At 35.5% G+C, this 24913-nt stretch overlaps 1 protein-coding gene across 1 annotated transcript in view; it reads right to left on the bottom strand.

Moving 5' to 3' along the window:
- Positions 1-11406: 11406 nt before the first annotated feature.
- Positions 11407-24913, bottom strand: part of LOC150109890 (uncharacterized) — a 117996-nt gene continuing 104489 nt past the window's right edge. The window contains exons 8-9 of the mRNA XM_090415696.1: positions 22333-22459; positions 11407-13651 (exon numbers count right to left, since the gene is read on the bottom strand). Of these exons, the coding sequence (XP_090271822.1) occupies positions 12557-13651; positions 22333-22459 (1222 nt within the window). The 3' untranslated portion in view covers positions 11407-12556. The remainder of the gene's footprint in view (positions 13652-22332; positions 22460-24913) is intronic.

Below are 24913 nucleotides of genomic sequence, written 5' to 3'. Positions count from 1 at the left end.
TATGGAGATTGATTTACTCAGTTGTCATACATATTTTTAAAAATAATTGAATGACTTAAGCCAAGAGAAAAGAAAAAAGGTTTATTATTATCACACAACCAGTTGTAGCTTTTGACAGCCTTCGCCAGGTGCACATTATAAAAGAAATAACCATTAAACATGGAAGAAACAACTGTAAATATCACGGAAAGTAAATGTATATATTTCATTTAACGTTAAAACATTGCAGTCAACGTATTCAAAGCCGTTCCCTCGTTGGCTACATTGTTAGACGTGTGCGTGCGTATAGCATCTCGTGAGCACCGGTATTTGATCACAGCAGAATGACAGTCTGAAAGGTTGTTGTTTAGATGCACAGGGTCGAGAATGATTTCCCTAGATTCTATTTGATCACAGCAGAATGACAGTCTGAAAGGTTGTAGCTTAGGTTGTTGTTTAGATGCACAGGATTGAGAATGATTTCCCTAGATTCTATAATCTTCCTCTCCAATTCGTCATGGCAACGGAAAATGTTGTAAGATCTATCTCAAAGGATTGTATGACTATGGTTTTCTACATCAGAATTGGCCGAAAATAGAACATGGCTAGATAATGCACTGGCACGTGTTCTCTTGTAATCGATGTCGCTCTTGTGCTTCTCAATGCGTAACTCAATTGACTTAACTGTTTGGCCAAAACAGATAAGTCAATCGAGGAATGTCGCAATCACACCAGATCTAATAAACACTGGGATATTTAAGATTATGACGACTAGGTTTTGGATGGCTTACGGCCATGGCTCCAAATAAGGAAAATGTCAACATATCGTTTCCAAATTCTTGGTTTTAAGGGATATGAAGAGATAGCTTTAACTTCCAAAATATTACAAGGAATAATAAGATAAAGTTTTCTATGAGTTTTCATAATAATTTTAAGAAATAAGTGTGTTAGGGATCCCAGATACACTGGAAAAAAATACAGGACACTTATGACTGAGGGTGAAAGTTTAGTATGCGCATCCATCACATATGCCAGTCTTACAAAGGACTATTTCTTTTTCTACAATGAATTCTGTTTCCTAATTTCTCTTTACTTAGTTCTGTGGAGAGATTGTTCCTTTCTGAAATATTTTCTGATTCACTACCTGTATCCAAGCTACCTTCGCTTGTCTGCTCATTAGGCAACATGCCTCTAAGATTCCGACGCTTCCCACGATATCTTCTTCGGATCTCTCCATTTTTGGAAATTCTGATGTCCATAGCACTGAGTTTCTTTTTAAGTGAGCACGACTGCTGTGTGTTTTTCTGATTATAGTCAATATTCCAGAACGGATGGTTTAGTCCCTCGAAAACTTTCCAAGTGTGTGTGTGGTAAGGTTTACTATGCACACACTTTACTAAGTATAAGTAAACAAATAAATCCAATTGTTAGGCTGCATATTTTCCTTAAGCAACTTTAAGTTGCCTTCAAATGATTTTTTACTTACTATTATAGATACAAAATAGATTAATACAGTAATAATGCTCTTCTAACCTGACAATATTCTTTCAATCAGTCTTGCTTACTCTTGCAATACTTTTCTGAAGAATGAATTTCACTTAAGTTTTGTTTTTAAGAATCACGTCATTAAAAGCTACACAATCCTCGCTGAAGAATGATTTTACAATAAGCATTGATTTTACAATTTGTTTTTCTCATCGGTCCAGAGAGCGTTCATACGTGAAAATAATCTTTCGACACACAGGCATTTGTTCCAGGAATTCACATAACGAACTCCACTACTTTCTTTAAATTTGATAGTTCAACATTTTTTAAGCGATCCACCCAGACTTCATCTAAATGTTTGGATTTCAACATGTCCTTCACTATCTTCTTTGGAGTTCAGAGCTGTTTTCACTATCATTATGTCATCAAACAATTCAGATTTAACAATGTTTGATATGACAGCGGTTTCATTACTAGTTTGGACTATTTGAAGAATATTTTCCCAACCTAATGCTGTTCTGTTTCACCCAAGACACAGTCTAATTTCAGCATATACTGTGACCATTCTTTTATATAAGACACACGTGACATTGGAATGCCTTTTCACTAATCCTTTCGATTGATCCAATCCAATCAATCGCCCAATTTAGATTTTTATTTAAAAACGGAAATTGAGTTTTTAAAGCGTCTGTATAATCACACTTCCTTTTCGGCATTTTCAATGTTCAACAGGGTCACAGACGAATTGAAAAACCGTACATTTTAACAGCAGCCATACAGTAATACTCTGCAAGCACCAACCTGTTTCTCTCAGAGCTAGCTTCTAAAATGGCGTGTGGCAAGCGGACCGTTCCTTGCTATTTAAAGCTGTGCCAATATCACGGCACACACCAAAATATCAATGTACGTGCGCACTATTCTAACGAACTTATCATTGTTGCCATCACTCGCCTTGAGAAAATAACTCGTCTACAGTTTCCTGTAATGACGTACAGCGATGTTTGTAATAGAATAGAAATTGTAACTCATCGATTTTGTTATTCAGTCATGAACTCTAAAATACAGGACAAAAAGCTGTCCCGAAGTTTTCTGGGGACAACGGGATGCATTAGCCCAAAACGGGACGTCTAGGATCCCTAGTGTGTGTGCACGCGTGTATTTTCCTCCCAATAGTAACCCTACCAGGAGGCAATTTATTCCTACATGCTCCATTGCATTACAATGCTATATTACATGCGGCGTACAAGTACTGAATAACATTTATATTTATATTTTTGTATCCATTTTCATATTTACATTTATATACATATATTAACACTATACAGTATAATTCACATAATATCAGTGTTTATGTTAGATCACAAGGACTGGAAATTGATTTTATTAGCAAATTTAGTTAATTCTATGTAATACAGTTCAATGTCTGTTTTGACACTGGCCACTTTCCTCCGGAAGTGATGGTGTGTTGTATTAGGGGCATACCGGATGGAGTTCAATAGTTGACAGTCACAGAGTATGTGGTTAACAATCTGTCTGTTGATGGTGTGGACTGCAGATGCATGATGGTGATTCCAGGATATGGAATCAGTGTAGATAGTTGTCTTAGTTTTTCATGTCCTGTTAGTAGTGTGGTTAAACATGGAGAAATGGAGTGTTTTTTCAACCGGAGTCTGCTTCTGATGCCAGGAAAGAATTCTTTTATGGCTGATCCGTTTTTTGATGTTTTCCATTCTTCTTTCCACATGTCTAGGTTTTTCTCTTCTGCGAGTATTTTTATAGCAGACTTCGGGAATTTCTGATCTTGTTTCTAGGCCGTTCGTTTCTAGCTGCTTTTTTAGCCAACTGATTCACTCTCTCGTTTCCTGCTATTCCAATATGCGCTTTCACCCAGCAGAACTTGATTTCCCATCCCTCTAGAGTGAGATTTCAAACCAAATTTCTTGTCTGTTCTATTAATGCAATATGGTTGTTCTGCATGCGTGGATAGGCTTGTGTTCATCAGACATGTTGTAATAGGTTTCACTGTATGATAAGAACACAGATGGTTAAGAAAATAACTATTTATTAACTTAAAAGCTAATATTTCGCTGGTATTATATCCAGCATCTTCATCAACATACTAAATGCCACCCATAAATCCCCTCTATCTACCACAGAAGACTACAACAAAACCATCACCATCCCATGCATTAAAGGCACATCTGAAAAGATATCTAGGGTGCTTAACAACCAACTACACACAGTATTTAAACCTTAGGTAAAATTAGCAACTCTCATCCGTTCACCTAAGGACAAATGCACTCCTTTATCACATCCAGGAGTCTATGAAGTGCCCTGTTCTTGTCATCAAGCCTACTACGGACAGACAGGAAGAAATGTGGACATCCGTCTCAGTGAACACAAAAAATATATCCGACACTTTCGCTATGGTAAGTCGGGTCTAGCAGACCATGCTTTGAATACCCCTGCACACAGGATCAATTGGAAAGAAACAAAAGTAATGCACAGAAGCTTCTACAAGTCAGAGAGGTTGTTCCTGGAATTAACAGAAGCCTTAAAACATACTCCAAACCTTAACAAGTATGGCTGTATAAATCCACCAAAGATTTGGGAGACAGTCATCCTAAGACCAAATTAATATTTATTACTTTTATTTTTTTTCAAACTTTCTAAGACTATCATTTGGACTATTTCAAAACTCTGAACTTTTTTTTACCTAGATGGCGCCATATTAGGACTTTAGTCGTGTTGTATGCTGCAATTACTTATACTAGCCCCACTGTTACACCGGATTGTGGTTATCTTGCATTTGCAACAAACTTTGTGTTGTGTGCTCTGAAGATGCTGGATATAATACCAGCAAAATATTAGCTTTTAAGTTAATAGTTATTTTCTTAACCATCTGTGTTCTTATCATACGTGAAACCTATTACATATCTGACAAACACATAAGCCTATCCACGCATATAAATATTCTTCACGGAGATAACATCGTACGTGAGGCACAACAAAACGGTAAGTGGAAAGCAAAATTGGCGCGGCAACTGAACAGGTTAGCCTTCTTAAAAAGATGCCGAGATACCAATTTGATACCAAACTGCATAAAAATTAGGAACAAGTTTCACTCAGCTAAAACCTAACGTATTTATAAAAGAGCGAGTTTAGCACTATTACGAGAACAGGTATACGCTACTCGCCGAGAACTTTCAAAAATAAATTCCTCCATCAATGTACTACGTGATATATTATCTGACATTTTGAAGCCGCAGCTATGGGATATTTTGGATAGCATCTCCGACTCAACAGCCAATAAAGAATTTGCTAAAGTTAAAAACCGACACCAGAAAAAATTTGAAATCATCCAGCAACGCAATGTTACACAGCGGCCGCAATTTCATCAAGATAGCGTCGTTGTGAACCTATCGACAACCTTATCCAAAGAGGCCACGGGTGCATTAAGTCTTGGACACAATTTTGCTGTTACTCCTAAAGATGTGCCTAAAACCAAAATGGCTTCCGTTGAATGCAGGATTTACCACTTGCCTCCAGCTATAGCCAATAATATTAGGTTAGACATGGCCAATATCCTTATCCATTCTAAGCCTCCCAAAAATAATATCCCACATAGAGAAATAATAGCTCTAAAAGAACTACGCAATAATAACCACATTACAATAACCAAATCAGACAAAGGAAATGTAGTAATGGATACAACAGAATGGTGGGATCTCGATCTATGATTTGATATGTAGACCGAGATCCCACCAACTCACAAAAGGATAAGGTGTGCAAGTTACTGAACAAAATCACTTCCTGGCCTAAAGAAATTGTCAAAAAACTCAAACCCTTGCACATTAAAGTACCCAGAATATATGGTGCTCCTAAAATACACAAACAAGGTACACCTTTGCATCCTATTGTAGATAGTATAAAGTCCTACATATAAACTAGCTAAACATTTAGCAAAATTACTAACCACTTACAAACAATTCTCCCTCTTTTGTTAAAAATTCTACCCACCTAAAAAGTATTTTAGAAAACCACACCTTAAATAGTTCGGACCTAACGGTGAGTTTTGATATCACCTCATTATTCACTAATGTACCACCGATTGAAATACTTAACTTAAACTTACTAAATTCACAATTTCCCCCAGATATATTTCAGCTATTTAAATTCACAGTACAGGCAGGTTATTTTACATGGAAAGGGAAAATATACAAACAATTAGATGGGACAGCTATGGATTCACCCCCCCCCCACCTTAGCCAACTTCTTTTTAGTGCATCTAAATAGCCAACACCCTAAAATCCATTTTACAATGGAAGTAGAAGCCAATGACTGCCTGCCCTTCCTGGACACACTGATCACACGTCTTCCAGAAGGTTCCTTATCATTTTGGTTTATAGAAAACCCACACATACAGGAAGATACTTACACAAACAATCACACCATCACCCTTCTCAACAATATGGTATCTTAAAAACACTAACCCATAGAGCTAGAGCAATCTGTTCCAATGACATTGCTCTCACTGCTGAATTCACTCATTCACTCACTTGCGTCACACTTATGAAAAAAGGTTATGAAAGCAAAAGTGCACTGCTATAAAGAATAAAGAAGATATTACACCACAAAGAGAAACTGTGGATGAAGTGTTTATTCTGAGGCAGATGATCGAAAATGAATGGAAGGACAAAAGCCACTACATGTCATTTTTATAGATCTAGAGAAGGAATATGACGATATGGAAGAGTTTAAGAGAAAAGAAAGTATCAGAAAAATATGTTAGATTGATACAGGTAATGTACAGAAATGTACAAAAGAACAGTTAAGAGCTGTTTGTAAATAACAGTTTTGAGGTAACAGTTGGTTTACATCAGGGATAAGCACTCAGTCCTTTTCTCCTTAATGTAATAGATACGTCGACAGAACATCTTGAAGATTTGCTATATGCAGACGATAAGATGGAACAGAGTATTAGAAGAAAGAGGGCTAAGAGTTTGCAGAAGAAAAACTGAATATCTGGTGTGTGTGTGTGTGTGTGTGTGGTCAAAATGTCGACACCAAGGAAGATGTGGTGCTGAATTAAGAGGGCATCAAGAAAGTAGATAAATTCAAATATCTGGGTTCAGTAGTGGATAGTAAAGGTGAAGTGGAAAGGGAAGTCAATAACAGAATTCAGGCAGAATTGGAAAGAAATATCAGGAATTTTGTGATAGAAAAGTTCCAGTGAAATTGAAAGGAAAGGAAAAATATACAGAACAGTAGTGAGACCTACAATGTTATATGGATTGGAGACACTGCCTATGAAGAAGTCCAATGAAAGCAAGATTAGTACCACAGAAATGAGGGTACTTTGATCACTGTGTGACAAAGAAAGAGCAGGTGAGGAATGAACACATCAGAGGTACTGTAAAGGGTGACAGTAATTACAAACAAAATACAAGCATGATTAAGACGGTATGGACATATAATGAGGCGAAAAGAAAAATATGATGGACAAAGCATCATGATGATGGAAATACAAGGAGGAAGATCAAAGAAGAGATGGAAAGATAATGTAGAGAAAGATTTGAAGGAAAAACACCTGGACAAAGATGCAGTCTACAACAGAAACCAGTGGAAAAGACTCATCAGAAACAGTGACCCCATACAGAAATGGGAAGAAAAAAAAAGAAGTCCCACACATGAAAGATTTCATGATCTACAGCTCATTAGTGCTGCCATAAATTATGGAGATGAGTTAAAGAAGAAAGAAAATTAATATTCTTTTTCAACAGCTCAAGTTTGTCAAAATAATCCTTGAGGAATATTTCATGAGGGTAGCTATTTCAGAGATACTTAAACAAGAATAGCAGAAAAATCATCCCATTAAACTGGAAATGTTTCATCTTCCAATTGCATGTTAAATCCAGTAGTCTGTTTGGAAGCAAGTAGCTTGATGTTCATTTGGGGGCATCAATCTGTATAAGCTTATGATCTGAGAGAAAAAAATTACTGTCTGTCCATGGCTTATCTTATTTATATATCACATTTATCACAAATATATATATATATATATATATATATATATATATATATATCATCATCATCATCAAATTCCTGCCATGTACCCTCAAGGGGTGTACAGGATATGACAGTACTACATGAAAAAATTACATCATTACTAACTTCCTATCTACAATTTTCCTCCAATTCAGTCTGTCACTTGTCAAGACTCCAACATTATCAGATCTTATATTTCTATCGTCTAAGGCACTTTGTACCGTATCAATCCACCTATATCTTGGTCTTCCTCTGGGTCGTTTTCCTGCCAACCTGGCAGAGAACACTTGTTTTGCTAATCTTTCCTCTCCCATTCTATTTAAGTGACCATACCATCTGAGATTAGCTCTGCTAACGCATTCCTGGATGCTGACAATGTCAAGTTCTTTCCTAATATCCTCATTTTTAATATGATATTGCCATTGATGCCATCTGTTCACGCCTCTAATCTTTCTCAGGACTCTCATATCTGCGGTTTCTAGTCTTTGGTCAAGTGTTTTACTTCTGACCCAGCTCTCAGATCCATAAGTTAAAATTGGTTTGAACACAGTCTTGTATACAGCTAATTTAGTGTTCCGACTAATTTCTTTCTTATTCCATATGAATTTATTCAATTGACTTCCCACGATACCAGCTTTGCTGATTCTGTTGTCTATTTCTATATTTAGTTTACCATCTTCAGTAAAAATTGTGCCTAAGTAGCTGAAATGTTTTACTTGTTCCACAGGTTCTCCATTCACAACACAGTTGACATTTTCAATGATTCTGCCTATTTTCATTGTCTTTGTCTTTTTATTGCTGACCTTCATACCATATCTATTACAACAGCTATTCAATTTAGTCAGAGAATCTTGCAGACTTGTAGCGGATTTATTTAGAAGTATAACATCATCCACATAAAGCAAAGAGCTGACATTAACATCTCCAATTTTGATATCATGTTTAATACCACATTCCTTCATAATGTGATCCATATAGATAATGAATAACAGAGGGGATAATGTACATCCTTGTCTCACACCAGATTTAACATTAAACCATCTTCCTGTACTTCCTTCAATTCTAACTGCTGACTCACAACTCAAATAAAGACTAAGTACTGCTTGATATAATGCCCCATTGACACCATATAACTGCAGCGTATTGAATTGCTTCTCTCTTGGCACCTTGTCATATGCCTTTTCCAAATCGACAAAACTTAAATACAGATCTTTGTTATATTCCCATGCTTTCTCGACTATTTGTCGTAAAGTGAAGATCTGATCCTGACAGCCTCTATTTGGCCTGAATCCAGCTTGTTCTTCACCAAGCTTTTCTTCCACAATTCTTCTCAACCGTTTCTCAAGTATACTTGCATAGATCTTGCCAGGAACACTCAGTAGGGAAATACCTCTGTAATTCTCACATTCAGTTTTATTTCCCTTTTTATATATGGGTACTATGAGAGCTCTACTCCAATCATCGGGAATTCGTCCCTCTGTCCAGGCTTTCTGAACTATGCAGTGCAGCCACTGTAAGACTCTTATACCACCATATTTCAGCATTTCTGGTCGAATATCATCTACTCCTGCTGCCTTTCCACATTTCAAGCCTTTGATGGCTTTTTCTACTTCAAGTATGGATATGTATTCCTGACTGCATGCCTGGTCAGTGTTTTTTATCACTGTGCTGTCATCACTGCTTGTTTCATTTAGCAGTTTTTCAAAGTAATTACTCCATACTTCAAGGATATCTTTTTCTCCTGTTTTCATTTCACCTTTATCATCTCTAATTCCTTTTACAGCACTCTTTCCTCCATTCCTAAGCTTCTTCAACAACCTCCAGAATATTTTGCCACCTTCTTGATATTTATTTTCTATATTCTTGCCAAAGTCCTCCCATGACTTTTGTTTAGCTAGTTTTACACACTGTTTAGCTTTCTTACATTTGTCTCTGTATTCTGTAAGAGTAAAAGCTGACTTATTTGCCAGGAACTTTTGATATGCTTTCTTCTTTTCCTTCACTGCCTCTTTAACTTCCTGTGTCCACCAGGGAGTTCTGATTTTTTTATCTTTGCACACAACCTCACCACATGCCTCTCTGGCAGAATCAATCAATGTTTCCTTCAGAGTTTGCCACTGAATCTCCAAGGTTTGATTCCTGTTTTCAAACTCTTTCATTTTCTTTTCAATAATATTTCTGTATTTTAGTCTACAGTTTACATCTGAGAGCTGCTCAACTTTTATTCGCTTTAAAACTTTCTTACATGTTATTCTTTTCAATATGAAATTCAATTTTATCCTGCTCAAGACTAAATAGTGATCACTTCCAATTTCAAATCCTCTGTACACTCTGGTGTCCTGCACCAGGAGAAAACATCACTATCAACAATAACATAGTCAATGAGACTTTTCTTATTCCTAGCCTCTTCTCTCCATGTGAATTTGTGCACATTTTTATGTTGGAACATGGTGTTAGTAATAACCAGTCCATGTCCTGAGCAGAAATCCAACAGATATTTGCCATTATTATTAGCTTTGCTCTTTTCTCCAAATTTTCCCAAAATATTTTTGTATGTCTCACAATCATTTCCTACTCTACTATTTAGATCCCCAACAAGGACCAACTTTTCCTTTTTCATTGTGTCAGTTGCTTTTTCTAAAGCCTCAAAAAATTCCTCCACTTCTACCTTAGTAGAACCTTCTGTGGGACCATAGGCACAAATAAGTCTCATTGTCCAGTTCCCCATTCTCATATTTGCCCACATTACTCTACTTGAGACTGACTGCCATTCAAGAAGATTAGCCTCGTATTTTGTGTTGAATACTATGGCTACTCCTTCTTTTCCTTGATTGTTATTGCCTGAATATAACATTTTGTATTTATTGCTCAGAAAGATCTCACCAGTTTTGGTCTTTTTTGTTTCAGTCACCCCTATTATGTCGATCTGGTACTTATCTAATTCCTCAGCTAGCTCCATTTCTTTGCCATTCAGGCTTCTTACGTTGATAGTACCGATCTTTAACTCTGGTGATGTTGAGTTGGGGTTTGTTTTCAGATTTGTTCCAGTAGCTGACTTTTCGCTGTTCGCCCTGGTTCCCTGGCGAAAACAACGGGGGCCTTGTTTAACCGGGCGACGCCCCAGCCGGCATGACATTTTGTCATGTTGTACCATCATTTTTTATTTTGGTTTAACCAATAAGAATACAATTTGGTCGGCTAAATCCCAAATTGCCAGCCCATCCTCGTTCGTTCAGTATCAAAGTAGATACCCAACAGGGTGCACCACGAGAAGGTGAGGATTGGACATTAGGTCAGAAGCCCTGGTCGGTTCTCCGCATTCCTTTAAAGGCTATGTGGAGGTCTCCTCTCAGTTATACAGCTTTGACCCTTAAGCACCCCATATATATATATATATATATATATATATATATATATATATATATATATATATATAAATGTGATGGAAAAAAGGCTTACCAGTTTATATATATAGGGTAGATATATATATATTTAAACATGTTTACAAAACAAAAAGACAGTACCACATCATTCTGGTGAGTGATATACAGTAGTAACATAAATGACTATGTAGCAGAGGTACAGATATGATTTGTCTACACTGACAGGTATGGTGTCAAAGGATCAATTTATAAATATCTAATATTATAGCATTCAATGAGTAAACCAACTGTTAGAACAAATTGTAAAGAAAGACCAATGCAGAACTTTCCTTCCAAATTCTATAATTTAGTTCAAAACTAAAAACTCTTGGAAGGTTACAACCTTTCAATAAGATAATTAGTTTAAAATGTAACATTTAAAAGATGAAAGTTTAAGTTTTAAAAAAATATGTGATCAGATATATAAAATAAAACAAATTTCATCAATTTTATAATTTTTACTTTTCCAACTTTGAAATATACAATAATTTGCACTAACTAATCTAGCAGTTCATTTATAATAATAATAATTTTTAAAAAAAAATCTAAGGAAAGAATTTTTACTTTTTAAAAAAAAAAAAACTATCCATCATCAAATTCCTTAACATACCCTCGAGGGTACAGGCATTATTAACTCCCTATCAAAATTTTCCTCAAATTAATCTGTTATCTGTCAGGAATCCAATAACGTCAAATGTTTTTCATCTTATACCCATCCCTAAGTCTTAAAATCCTAATATATATATATATATATATATAGTCCAGTTATAATAACAAAACTTGATAAGCTTCCTACCGAATGGTAAAGGGCAGGGCAGCTCCAGGCTTAGGCACGGGTGCAATGGCTTTGGGGTGCCAACATTGAAAAAAAAAAAAAAAAGTAATAGTATTAGTCAAAGTAATAGTTGAAGCATTGGTAGTATGAGCAGCACCCCCCCCCCCAGTGCTCTATATGCACTTTTTTGGCAGTAACTATAAACTGCTTTTAACAATAAACAATTTTATGATGCCTGTCTTATCTTACAATGCATTGATAAAACTGGCTTGGGGCACCACATACCCTCGGGCCATCACTGGTAAAGGGTATTATATCTGAATTCAGCTTGAAGCAAGAAACTGTTTATCGACACACAAACTAATATTCTGAAGCAGTTTAAAAAAAAAAATTAAAAAAAAAACATTCACACAAGATTTATATATACTTGACAGTATAATTTATTTGAAATTGCTCTATCAGAGAAATCTTGTTCTCTACCTCAATCTATATTTACAAGTAGTCTTTATAACTACTTGAGAGTACACAATATTCAAACAAATTAGTATTTTATTTTTAAAGCTATACACAATGAGATAAAACAGTAAAGATATATGCAGCTGGTATCAGACATTTTTGGCTAACATGTTCACCATTCATATAGCCCTACTTGAAGTCTTTTGCCCTATGAAATGAACCTGAATGGAAACATGCAATCTATACAGTTTACTATTTAGCAAAACTGTCTGACAAGAAATGTCTAACGCAAAGTTTGTTACACATTGGCAGTTGGCTGACTGCATAATGATAAATATTAAATTTCACAAAATGCCATAACCTACACAGTAGGTTATATCTGCAAATACTCTTAAGAGTAATAAGGAGGTCTGTAACTGGGATCTGATGGTCCACATGGGGGTGGTGGTAAAAGACCCATACTTGGATTTGAAGGTGGTGCTGGAGGTGCAGGAATTGGTCTTGGAGGTAAAGGTGCACGGGAAGGAGGGGGAGGTACTCCGCTTGAACCCCAAGGTTGAGGATAGGGTGATGTATTATCTTCATAAGATGAAGTGGGTGGAAAACGCTGGGGTGGAGGTAAAGAATGCCCAACATTTGTCACAGCTGATGTACTGTAAGTAGGAGGGGGATGATGAACTGGAGGTGGAGGAGTTGAATATAATGGAGGATTAGGAGCATGAATGGGTGGAGGTGGATGATGAACAGGTGGAGGAGGAGGCTGAGAAAAATTTTGAGTTGATATTTGTGGTGCTTGAGAGTAAGAAGGATTGGCAGTTGGAATTGGATGCTGATAGTGATGTGGTGGTGGTGGTGGAGGTGGTGGATAGGGATTGGGGGGATGCTGTATGGGAGGCATCTGATGTGGTGTTTGATGTGGTTGAGGTTGTGGAGCAGGAGGAATTGCTGAAGGAGGGGGTGGAGGAGGAGGAGTATACTGTGGAGGATGAGACTGCTGAATATGTGCATGTTGATTAGTAGACACTGTGTTATCATCTTGAATTGGCACAGTGATAAGATTGGGACGATTGCCTACTGGCAGAGGATTTGGATATGTAGTAGGTGGATGAGAGAAGGGATGTGAAGTTCGGGACTGTGCAACAGGATTTGAATTAATAGCTCCTGATGTTAATCCCTGACTGCGAGGAGGTGGTGGCTCTACAATGTCTCTGTGTTCAGGCTGCAAATGTGTATGCATTGTCACTGGGAGAGTTGGACCTGGATGAGGTGGTGTGTGTGAAGTTGGATGAATTACATCAACCACCATATGTGAGCCATGAGTCCTGGGATCACGTGTCACATTCACATGGGTGACTGAATGAGCAACTTGAGATATAGTAGTTGGAGGTGCAGTAGTTGCCTGAACCACATGGGTAGTCTGAGTATGACTTGCAACTGGTGATGTGGTGGTTGCTGGTGGGCGAAGATGACGATGATTGATGTGAGCCTAGAATATAAAACAGAAAAACTGAAACCATAAAAAAAAATAATAATAATAAAGCATTTTTGTTTATTAGGAATCAAAAGTCATCCATTATACAATGAACTTTCACATTATAGAAAATACTTATAAAAGTAAATTATTCAAATATCCTAACCAAACTACCACAATCACAATGATGTCCTAAGGAAAATCCACTGAGTCAACTATCCACTTAACTATTCCTGTGATCACCACCCCCCTTCCTCAAAAAAAGAAAAACTTATAGTGAGATCTACAATTACAATTATGGTAATTGTAACTTTGTTTCAATATATAATGCTTAAAAAATTAGACAAGAGAATAAGCTCACATACATAACATGGGATATGAGTTGTATTTTTATTTAGTTATTATTTTTAGATATACACTGGCTTCTAACTATGCTACTGAACTTGGTTCTTGTTGGTAGATACTAAGAGTAGATCACTCCATTTATCAAAATCCATGCAACTGATTTTGCATAAACGGTGTTCTAAAAATTGCTTCTGCAATTTTTAGAGCGAAAGTTCAGAAGATTTTCCCATTTCAAATTTGCATTATTATTATTATCATCAATTAGTCGGAACACTAAATTAGCTGTACACAAGACAGTGTTCAAACCAGTTTTAACTTGTGGATCTGAGAGTCCTGAGAAAGATTATAGGTGTGAACAGATGGCATCAATGGCAATTAAAAACGAGAATATTAGAAAAGAACTTGACATTGTCGGCATCCAGGAATGCATTAGCAGAATTAATCTCAGGTGGTATGGTCACTTAAACAGAATGGGTGAGGAAAGATGCAAAACAAGTGTTCTCTGCCAGGGTGGCAGGAAAACGATCCAGAGGAAGACCAAGATATAGGTGAACTGATACAGTACAAAGTGCCTTAGACGATAGAAATATAAGATCTGATAATGTTGGATACAAAATGTTATATACAGGCAATAACAATCAAGGAAAAGAAGTTGTAGCCATAGTATTCAACATTAATACGAGGCTATTCTTTTTGAATGACAGGCAATTTCAAGTACAATAACACCATGTTCCAACATAAAAATATCAAAATGGGGAACTGGACAATGAGACTTATTTGTGCCTATGGTCCAACAGAAGGTTATGCTAAAGTAGAAGTGGAGGAATTTTTTGATGCTTTAGAACAAGCAACTAACACAATAAAAAAGGAAAAGTTGGTCCTTGTTAGGGATCTAAATAGCAGAGTAGGAAATGCCTTGCCAAGTAACATGCTGATTTTTAGGAAAATTGTAGATAGGAAGTTAGTAATGATGTAAATTTTTCATGTAGTAATATCATATCCTGTACACCCCTTGAGGGTGCATGTCAGGAATTTGATGACGATAATGATGTATATTTTGCTATCACAGAAATTCTCTCTCTGTCGCTGTATATTACATGTAAGGAAGAACATTGCAAGTTTTTCAGTATATAATGTAGACTGATTTACACCAGCATTTCTCAACCTTTTTGCCCTTGAAATAATATCCATGTTGTAATTATTATATATCATTGTTAGTATCTTTCTTTATTATTTATGAATTTAAAGATCATGATGAAAACAAATAATAAGTGCTATAATAACTTTATCATTTATTTGTAATTTTCAAAATAATAAGATAAATTAAAGTAAAATGTCATATAAACAAAAATATGTGCCAAAGAATTGTAATTTTTGAAACAAATATGAATAATAAAGTTTAATTTTCTAATTCGGTACACAAATACTTAATTTGGGGTCAGATTTTAGATATATAAACATGGATTTCATCTTCCACAGAAAGGAGATGATTTCTGTCTTTGCTCTTAATACTTGTCAAACAAGAAAAAAAAAAAGCTTGCTCACGCATGTAAGAGGTTGAAAACTGCAGCAATATATTTATTGCTTTCCTATGAACAGTAGGATACTCTTCTTTAACAGAAATCCAGAACTTGTCCAGGGATAGGTCAGTAAATCTCATCTTGAATGTACAATCAGATTGCAGCCCACTAAGTTCTTCCTCTTCTCTTAAAGTCAAGTTCTCAGGATGAGCAGAAGATTCCAAGTCTGGATCTCTCACCCAATCATACATTTGTGTTGGAAGGGACAGAAAATAATGTTCAATTTTTATCATCAGTTCTTCTAGGTGGGTTACAATAAGACTTGAAATTTTATGATATTCTTCTTTACTTTTAAGTTCCACCAGTAATTGAAACATATCAAGATTCCCTTTTGCAACATGATTTTTCAAAAGATTCAGCGTTCTTTTAAATCCAAGAATCTTGTCACTTGAAATTAATATATTTTCTCCAAGGCCTTGCAGTGATTTGTTCAGCATATTAATGTAATGAAAAATGTCAGCTAAATAGGCTAGCATCTACATCCACTTTTGATCTTCAAAACACTTGGCAAAATCTTGTTTATTGTTTCCTTGAAAATATCTTTGCAATTCATCTTTTAGCTCAAGCACCCTATTTAGAACTTTTCCTCTACTTAGCCACCGGATTTCTATATAGAGCAAAAGATTTATATGCTTTTGTCTAGGTTTGCACACAGATTTTTAATTTATTCATAAAAACTACACTCTGTTTCTTTCGAGATTGCAATAGAGTTTTAAAATAATCAGCACTTTTATTTTTCATATCATTGTGATTTTTCCTGAAATGTCTTTTCAATTTTGCTGGAGCTATTGCTGTATTTGAGAGTTGTTTGCCACAGACGAGAGACAGTGGAAGAGGGCAATCTGGATCACCAGTCAATGTAAAGCCCATTGATAAGTAATTTTCATTGTAAAGATGAACCTTTTATGCATTCGTTTTTGTATTTGTGTTTTGAAATTCAGTATGAGATTCTAATTCTTCATCACTAGCCTCTTCAGAATTGTCTGGATTTTTTCTCAAAAATTTCCATATTTTAACTGTTAGAGAAATTTCTATAAAATAAAAAAAATGTAAAAAAGATGATAAATCAAAATTAGACTAATAAAACTGAAGCACAAAACATAAATAAAGGAAAACAAAAGAAATGCATGGGAAAAACAGGGAGAGAGAGAGAGAAAATGGAACAACTCCAGTATAAGGTGATCGTTGTTTACATCGCGCAAAGCACTTATGTAACCTTTCACCATTCAGAACAAACTATCGATATATCGAATTGAAAGTGGGAACATATTTTCACGTAGGTTAGCTAATAGTGGTTGCCGCGTAACTCAAATGAAATTGGTCTTGAAACAATAAAAATACTATTAATACTTTATAAAAATTAGTTTACAAAACAGATTCAGTTATGTTAGTAATATAATATTTAGTAAATTAATAAAAATATAATAGAAAAAGTATAATAAAAAGAAATTAAACAATCATGAAAAATCAGGTGGTCCCCCATTAATGCATAAGTACCAAATAATGTAATTAATATTATTTAAACATAATTATTACTTATTTGAGTCTAACTTTCATAAATACATAACACCTAAATGCACAATTTGTAATGATATAACTAATAAATTGATGAAATAACAAAAATTAATTGCTCAAACTATCAACTGCAACCTAAAATAAAGGAGTAACCTTCCCAAAAATTACAATCACCGTAAAGTGGAGTTCAGCCGAGAAAACATACAAACTTTTCATATTAATGAGTGAATACGTACCTACATGCTAGAAAAACACAGACGATTGATAAGATGACTGCACTTCTCACATTTCTTGCTTGCACTGACTCATAAGCGATACTAGCTAGCGCTAGAACTAACTCCAGTTGCCGTATGATAAGTGGGTCATGGACAGCATTGCCTCACATCCTAGTGGGAGTAAATACAACTAACACGAGCTGAATTTATTCCTCTCAGAAAACGTTTATTATTTTCTTCCACTGTTTAAGTTCATTTATTTGCCACTGCTATTCATTATTATTTCTCCCAGGAACCCCTAGCAATGTCTCATGGAACCCTAGGGTTCCGCGGAACCCCAGTTGAGAAACGCTGGTATACACTGTGGCCAGAAATGCTGGTAGTACCCAAAGTAAACAAAGAAATTTTTCATAAATCCTTTGAATACCTAGCAACAAGCAGCTACAATAAACTCCCAAATGAAATCAAATCAATAACCTCAGAATATGAAAAATATTGAGAGACTAACTCATGGGACTAAATAAAGTTGACCTTTACTTTAAACATATATTATAAAGATCACTATAACTTACATATCATGTCCAGTTATGATTCTAACTGTATTAGATATTAACAAGTATATACCATGTTCTGTGAGCCCTCGTAGATACAATCACTAGATTTTAGGGCGAGTGTATTGAGCTAATTTAATTTTCTAGTAAACCAGCATGGCTTACAGCCCTTGGTTACACACATAAAAAAAAATTATAAAAACTCACTAACTTATTTTAAACATTTGTATAACCTACAAAAGCTATCTAACAATGTATTTTACTCTATTTGTATATAAGGAAAATATTTTTGTCTATAATAAGATACCAAAAATAAATGTAAAAATCCACAGAAAATATGATAGCAAATACTTGAATTGTATATTTATAAATATTATGTATATGTGATGAGAAGAATCCCGGGGAAGAGCTGACTACTACTGGGTGCGTCCCCAGGTGGCGGATCGGGGAACAGCCTTCAGATATGGAGGCTAGCTGTGATATAAGCAGAGCAATCTAGCGAATAAGCAGCCGTGGACCAACAGCGACTGAGCTATCAGGGCGTGGGGGAGCAGAAGTGGAAACTCTGTCTCACTTAAAACCTCACAAAGCCCAATGACAACTCGGTGACATGGCGAGTAGTGCCACCATTAAATAAGCACCTGCTGGGGTCACTGCCCCTGACATTGGGAAGCAGCATTGTCAGTACTGACACATGGTTGAAGCCAAATGATGACGGAAAAGCTTGTGATCAGAGATTTGCAGATGGCAATATGATTATATTGTGTATGTCTGTAATACTGCAGAGCAGAAAGCAAACAGAGAAACTACTGCTCTACCTTATCTCCAGAACAACCACCATGGCGAGCAAACCCTTACAATCGGCCCCAAGTTCCCAGCATCCCTTAAATGGGACAGGAGTGCAAAAAATCTCTGGCCTCAAAATGGTGTCCACTTTTAAAATTGCAACTTGGAATGTCATAACTCTGTATGAAGCTGGCAAATTAAGAAATGCCACAAGAGAAATGAAGAGACTGGGCATCCGGATTTTGTGAATTTGCGAGACAAGATGGCCAGGATCTGGAAAGTGTCAACAAGATAATACGACAATGTATTACTCTGGGAATGATGAGAACAAACATCGACATGGTGTAGCTGTAATAGTAGATGAAGAAATCAATAAATCAGTAATAAATTGGATTCCATTTTCTGAAAGGATAATCCTCTTACAACTTCAGGGAAACCCCATTAACATAAATATCATACAAGCTTATGCACCCACAGATGACAAAAGTGAAGAAGATGTTGAAGAGTTTTATGAACACCTAAAAGAGATTAAAAACCTAACAAAGAAACATGATATAAACATAGTGATGGGTGACTTCAATGCAAAAGTGCGAAGAGGGAGTGATGGAGAAATTGTTGGCGAACATGGCTTAGGCACCAGAAATGACAGAGGAGATCGCTAATCCAGTTCTGTCAGGAAGAAGATCTAACAATAGCAAATACCTGGTTTAAACTTCCACCCAGAAGACTGTACACTTGGAAATCGCCTCAAGATAACCAACATAACATTTTCAGAAATCAAATTGATTATATACTGATAAATAAAAGATTCCACAGTAGTATAAAGAGTGCAAAGACTTATCTTGGAGCAGATATCTCATCAGACCACAATCCCATAGTTGCAGAAGTACATCTTAGATTAAAATCAGCTAAAAAATCACAAAAGAAGAAAAAGAAAATTGATGTAGAAAAACTGAAACACCCGAACATAAATAAAAGTGCCAAGACACAGCTTAACCTGCGATTACAACAGATTAACATAGAAGAAAATAAAAGTGTGGAATCTCTTTGGAATAGCTTAAAGAATGCCATCGTAACAACAAGTATTGAAGAAGTAGGTTATGTGAATAATATAAAACAACAGGAATTGATGACAGATGAGATTCTTTCTCTTATTGATACAAGAAGAATGTACAAAAACAAAGACATAGCCAGGTATACAGAAACACATAACATCATCAAGAAAAAAATAAAAGAAGCCAAGGAAAATTGGATGAAAAATTTATGTACTGAAATTGAACTGCTTCAGAAACAACATGATAATTTCAATCTGTATAAGAAAATCAGCGAAATTTCCGTAAAACTGAGGAAAAAGCAAATAGTGTCTCTAAGAGACGAAAATGGAAAAATAGTTCTAGAAGAAGAGAATAAACCACAGATTTGGATAAAATATGTAACAGAACTTTTCAATGATACTAGACAGAAGCCTATAAATATAAAAGATAACATTCAAGGACCAGCAATCATGAAATGCGAAATAGAGAATGCTATACGAACAAGTAAAACAGGAAAAGCCAGTGGACCAGATGGTGTGCGAACAGAATTTTTAAAATTAATAGAACCAGATAACATCAAACTTCTTGAAAAACCATTTAATGAAATATATGAAAGTGATGAATTTCCATCAGATTGGCTCAAATCTACATTTCACTGTCCCAAAGAAACCCAAAGCGAATTCCTGTGGTGACTTCCGACTTATTAGTCTATTGAGCCAAACATTAAAAATATTTTTGAAAGTAATTCAGAATCGCATTTATAGAAAAAGTGAAGAAACTCTAATTGAAACACAATTCGGCTTTCGGAATGGTTTTGGTACTAGAGAGGCCCTTTTCTGTACCCAAATATTGATACAAAAATGCATAGAAAAACAGAAATCTGTCTTTATGTGTTTCATAGATTTTGAAAAAGCATTCGACAAAGTCAGACACACTAACTTAATAGAAGTCCTTCAGCAAATAAGGCTAGACGAACAAGACATAAGACTAATAACAAATTTGTATTGGAATCAGTCAGCTACTGTTCAATTAGACAACATTACCACCAGTGATATTAACATCAAAAGAGGAATGAGACAAGGATGTGTGCTCTCACCACTCCTGTTCAACATATATGCAGAGGTAATCTTTAAAAAAGCATTGGAAGAATGTCCAGAGGGAATCACAATAAATGGAAAGATTGTTAACAACCTACGATATGCAGATGACTCCGTGCTAATTGCAGATAATATTATGTATCTCCAAAAACTCATTGACAGAGTATACATAGAAAGCCAAAGAATGGGAATAAATATAAACATCAACAAGACAAAATACATGATCTTCAGCAAACATCCAGCCTCATCAATGAAACTGACACTCAATGGGAAAAATATTGATCAAGTGTCAAGATATAAATATCTTGGTTGCTGGCTCAATGAACGGTGGGATCCAGAAATAGATATAAAGACAAGGATTGAAGTTGCACGGCAGTCCTTCATGAAAATGAGAACACTATTCTGCAATAAAGACCTAACATGGAAGTCAGATGCCGAATGCTGAAATGCTACGTGTGGTCTATTCTGCTCTATGGAGTTGAAACATGGACATTGAAGGCGACAACCATCAAGAAAATCGAAGCCTTTGAGATGTGGCTATACAGAAGAATGCTAAAGATATCATGGACAGAAAAAATTACCAATGAAGATGTCTTAAAATCCATTGGCAAAGCTAAACATCTTGTACAAATAATCAAGAAACGAAAAACATCTTATCTTGGCCACATCGTGAGAAACAGCAAATACCAACTTCTACAAACTATTTTGGTAGGAAGAACTGATGGCAAAGGAACTAGAGGAAGAAAAAGAATATCATGGTTTGACAACATCAAGACGTGGACAGGAAAGAGCAGTGCACAACTACTCAGATTAGCACAAGAGCGCAGTTTGTTCGCCAAGATGGTTGCTGACCTTTGATAGAAGATAGCACAATAAGAAGATGAGAAGAATAAACTTTGTATTGTATTGTACTATACTAAGTATAACAATTATGTAATCTGGCAATGTTTAACCACGCTACCGGCCAAGACATCTATAGACATCAAGGTTATCATGGATGCGAAGTGCATATTAAAATTGCAATATCATTGATATTATATTGAAATATATGATGGATACGAAGCACATGAGGATGCGTATTTGACCCATAATGGCCGGTAAGGTGGTTAATGTGTTGGTATCCTTTTGTTACTGTTTCCATATCTGTGGTATGTGTGTGAAATAATAAAAGAATAAATGAAGAAGAGAATAAGTTGAGTAAATATACGCAATAAATCCTATCTAGCAATGCATGTCAAACCGTTGCTGTGGGAATTGGTTTTTCTCTGGGTGCATTACTTTTCCCCTCACCTAAACACATTTTGGTTTTACTGCATGTATAAATATGAATTTGGGTATTTTGTGGGGTTCATGCTGTTGCCACTCCAGATGAAAATAGGTCTCCTGATTAGAAGACTAATAATAATAATAATAATAATTTTTATGACCAAAAAAAAGGATAAGATAGAAATGTTCATCTCGCCTTTCTGTTCACTTCAGGTGTTACCTGAAATTCTTTTAGAATATTCTGAAATATATTAAATGGTACTCTAAATTTATTAAAAGTAATTAAAAAATACTGATATTTACATACCTGCAAGTCTCTCTGACTAAGATAAGTTCTTCCGCAACCACTGGTTCCATGTCTTGAACCTCCAAATGTGCACATAAACATTGTACCGAGTGGACTCTGTTCAACACGCTGCACCTTTTCACTGCATCTTAAGATTAACAAAACAAACCTTCTAATTCCTAATAAAACTACATATGAATTAAGACTAGTTCTTTTGCCCTTCCACCTTTATACATCTCGGGCATACATAAAATGAAATAAATATATTTCTATACCATAACTCTCCTTTTTTTTTTTTAAATTCAAAGTGAGCAACACTTAGAGGCAGATGAATTTTATATAGCCCAATGAGACAACCATACCTGTAAGCCTCACGGCTTCCAGATGTTTTTGGGAACAATAACAAAAACCCAAACTTTGTTCAGAGCATGCGCACACACACACACACTATCAGCAGTTCAGAGTTTTAATGTGAAGATCAAGGCTTACAATTTCATCTAGTAAAGAGTTAGTTTTCTGAGTTGTCTGTTTGTGGAATTGTAATCAAATTCTTGGTATGTTCAACATCAAGCGAATATATGAAATTATATGAAACTCACCGTATTGTCAGAAAGGACCATGCAACAGCTTAATTCCTATAATCCTAGCTCAAATAGCAAAGAAACAGTACGTCAAGTTCCAATTCCTTACATTTCTACCATCTCAGAACCCATTTCCAGAATTCTTAAAAAATACAATTTAGTGGCTATGTTTCTTCCTATCAACAAATTATCAGCATGATTTCCATCTTTAAAAGATAAATGGTCTTCTCTAGACCTCCCTGGTGTTTACCAAGTTCCTTGTGACTGTCATTGTTCTTTCTCGGGACATATTAATGTACTGTGGAAAAGAGAATAGAACAACAGTCTTACATTAGCAACAGTAAATCTGAAAAATCTGACTTGGCACAGCATGGAACAGATACAAACCACAATATCCTACAGTATGAAGCAAGTTTACTTCATCGGTATCAATATAAATTTGAAGGTTTGTTCAAAGATAGTGCTGAGGCTTTACTTCTGTATCTGAACTTAAATCAGAATGGCTGCCACTCTATCTAAGATATGGGAAAGTCTTATTTTAATAACACACATCAATAATTTTCTAAAGAGATAATGAATTATCAATATTGCAATATTTCCTCAGTAATACCATTGCATTGTTTTATGTTTAACATCACATGGCTCTTACTTTTTCAAATCATCCATTGTTTATATTCTATTTTTGTAATTAATTGTTGTCATAACTGATGATGGCCTTAAATAGAATAAATGTAGAATAAATAAAATAAATGTATTACTTAACCCTCCCCCCTTTTTTTGGTGTTAACTGAAGGTGATAACAAGGATATTGAAAATGAATTAATTCTGGAAATATCAAGACAAATTATTAGATGATGACAATGAAAAGTTGAAAGTGATTAGAGAGACATAAGAAGGATAAAATAAAGATAAGTAGGAAAAGAAAAACAACAAATCATTGAGTCAGGTAAAATACTGCATAATACTAATCAGGTATAAAAAGGATATCATATCGTGTGGCAAAGAGACTCACGGAATTTGCTAAATTCAAAAATTTAGCAACTGAAAAGCAGAAAGGATAAGTAAAAGAGATGATAGCTCTGGCAAGAAAAAAATATTCATATGAGAGAGAAAGAAAATGAATATTGTTAATCTATTAGCATCTGAATAAAAGGGCTATATGGCACACAACATGACGCATAAGCTGAATGGAAAGAATAGTTACAAGTTTTTGGATGCGTGGAGTGAGTTTGGAGAAAGAATGGATTTATATGAGGGAGGACCTACATCTGAATGTGTTTGGTATCAGGAGAATGGAGAAAATATTTATTGGCAAGAGATCTAATGTGGAGAATGAGAAAGACTAGATGATGAGAGGAATAGTGAGAATGTATGCATAAGAGCAACTAAGTTATGCAATGTGTTAATGATACAAATTGGTAGGAATGACCTGGGTTCGGTTCCTGTCCAAAACGTGAAGAACCTTTATCTGGTCTCTTTCGACTAAAGATGAGTCAGCCGGTCTCATACAGAGGCAGAGGGTTTTTTCACTTGGAAACTCAGGTTTTTTGTCCCTCAAAACTAACAAACTGGCCCCATGAACAACACACACACACAGAGAGATCTATAGTCATAAAATACATACTTAATCCCTCATTTGGACGGCTCAACCAGTCCTAAAGGATGGTTGAGGAAAGTTGGGAACCCCACATGAAATAAAAAAAAAATGAAGAAAAAAGGATGAGTGTGTATTTATTTATTTGACTTGCACTTAATAAGCATGTGGAAGGATGTTTGTATAAGTAAAGCATTAAATATGAAAAGGGATCTGAAGGTTGTCCAATGAGTCAGGCAGACCCATTGGACAACCTTCATATTGTATATTCACTACAGAAGTGAATATATAAAAAAAAAAGTACAGAGAAAACCTAAGTCTGTGGCAGGAGCACCTGAAACAAAGAGGTTGAGTATGTTGCCTTGGTGAATATGAAGTGAAGTCTCAGATTATAGGCATTAATGAGACTTGGCTCTCAGAAGATATA

Source organism: Typopeltis vanoorti, chromosome 1, assembly GCF_054136105.1.
Source record: "Typopeltis vanoorti isolate ZY-2024b chromosome 1, IOZ_Tvanoo_1.0, whole genome shotgun sequence".
Classification (NCBI taxonomy): Eukaryota; Metazoa; Arthropoda; class Arachnida; order Uropygi; family Thelyphonidae; genus Typopeltis; species Typopeltis vanoorti.
This window is presented reverse-complemented; position numbering and strand designations above follow the sequence as displayed.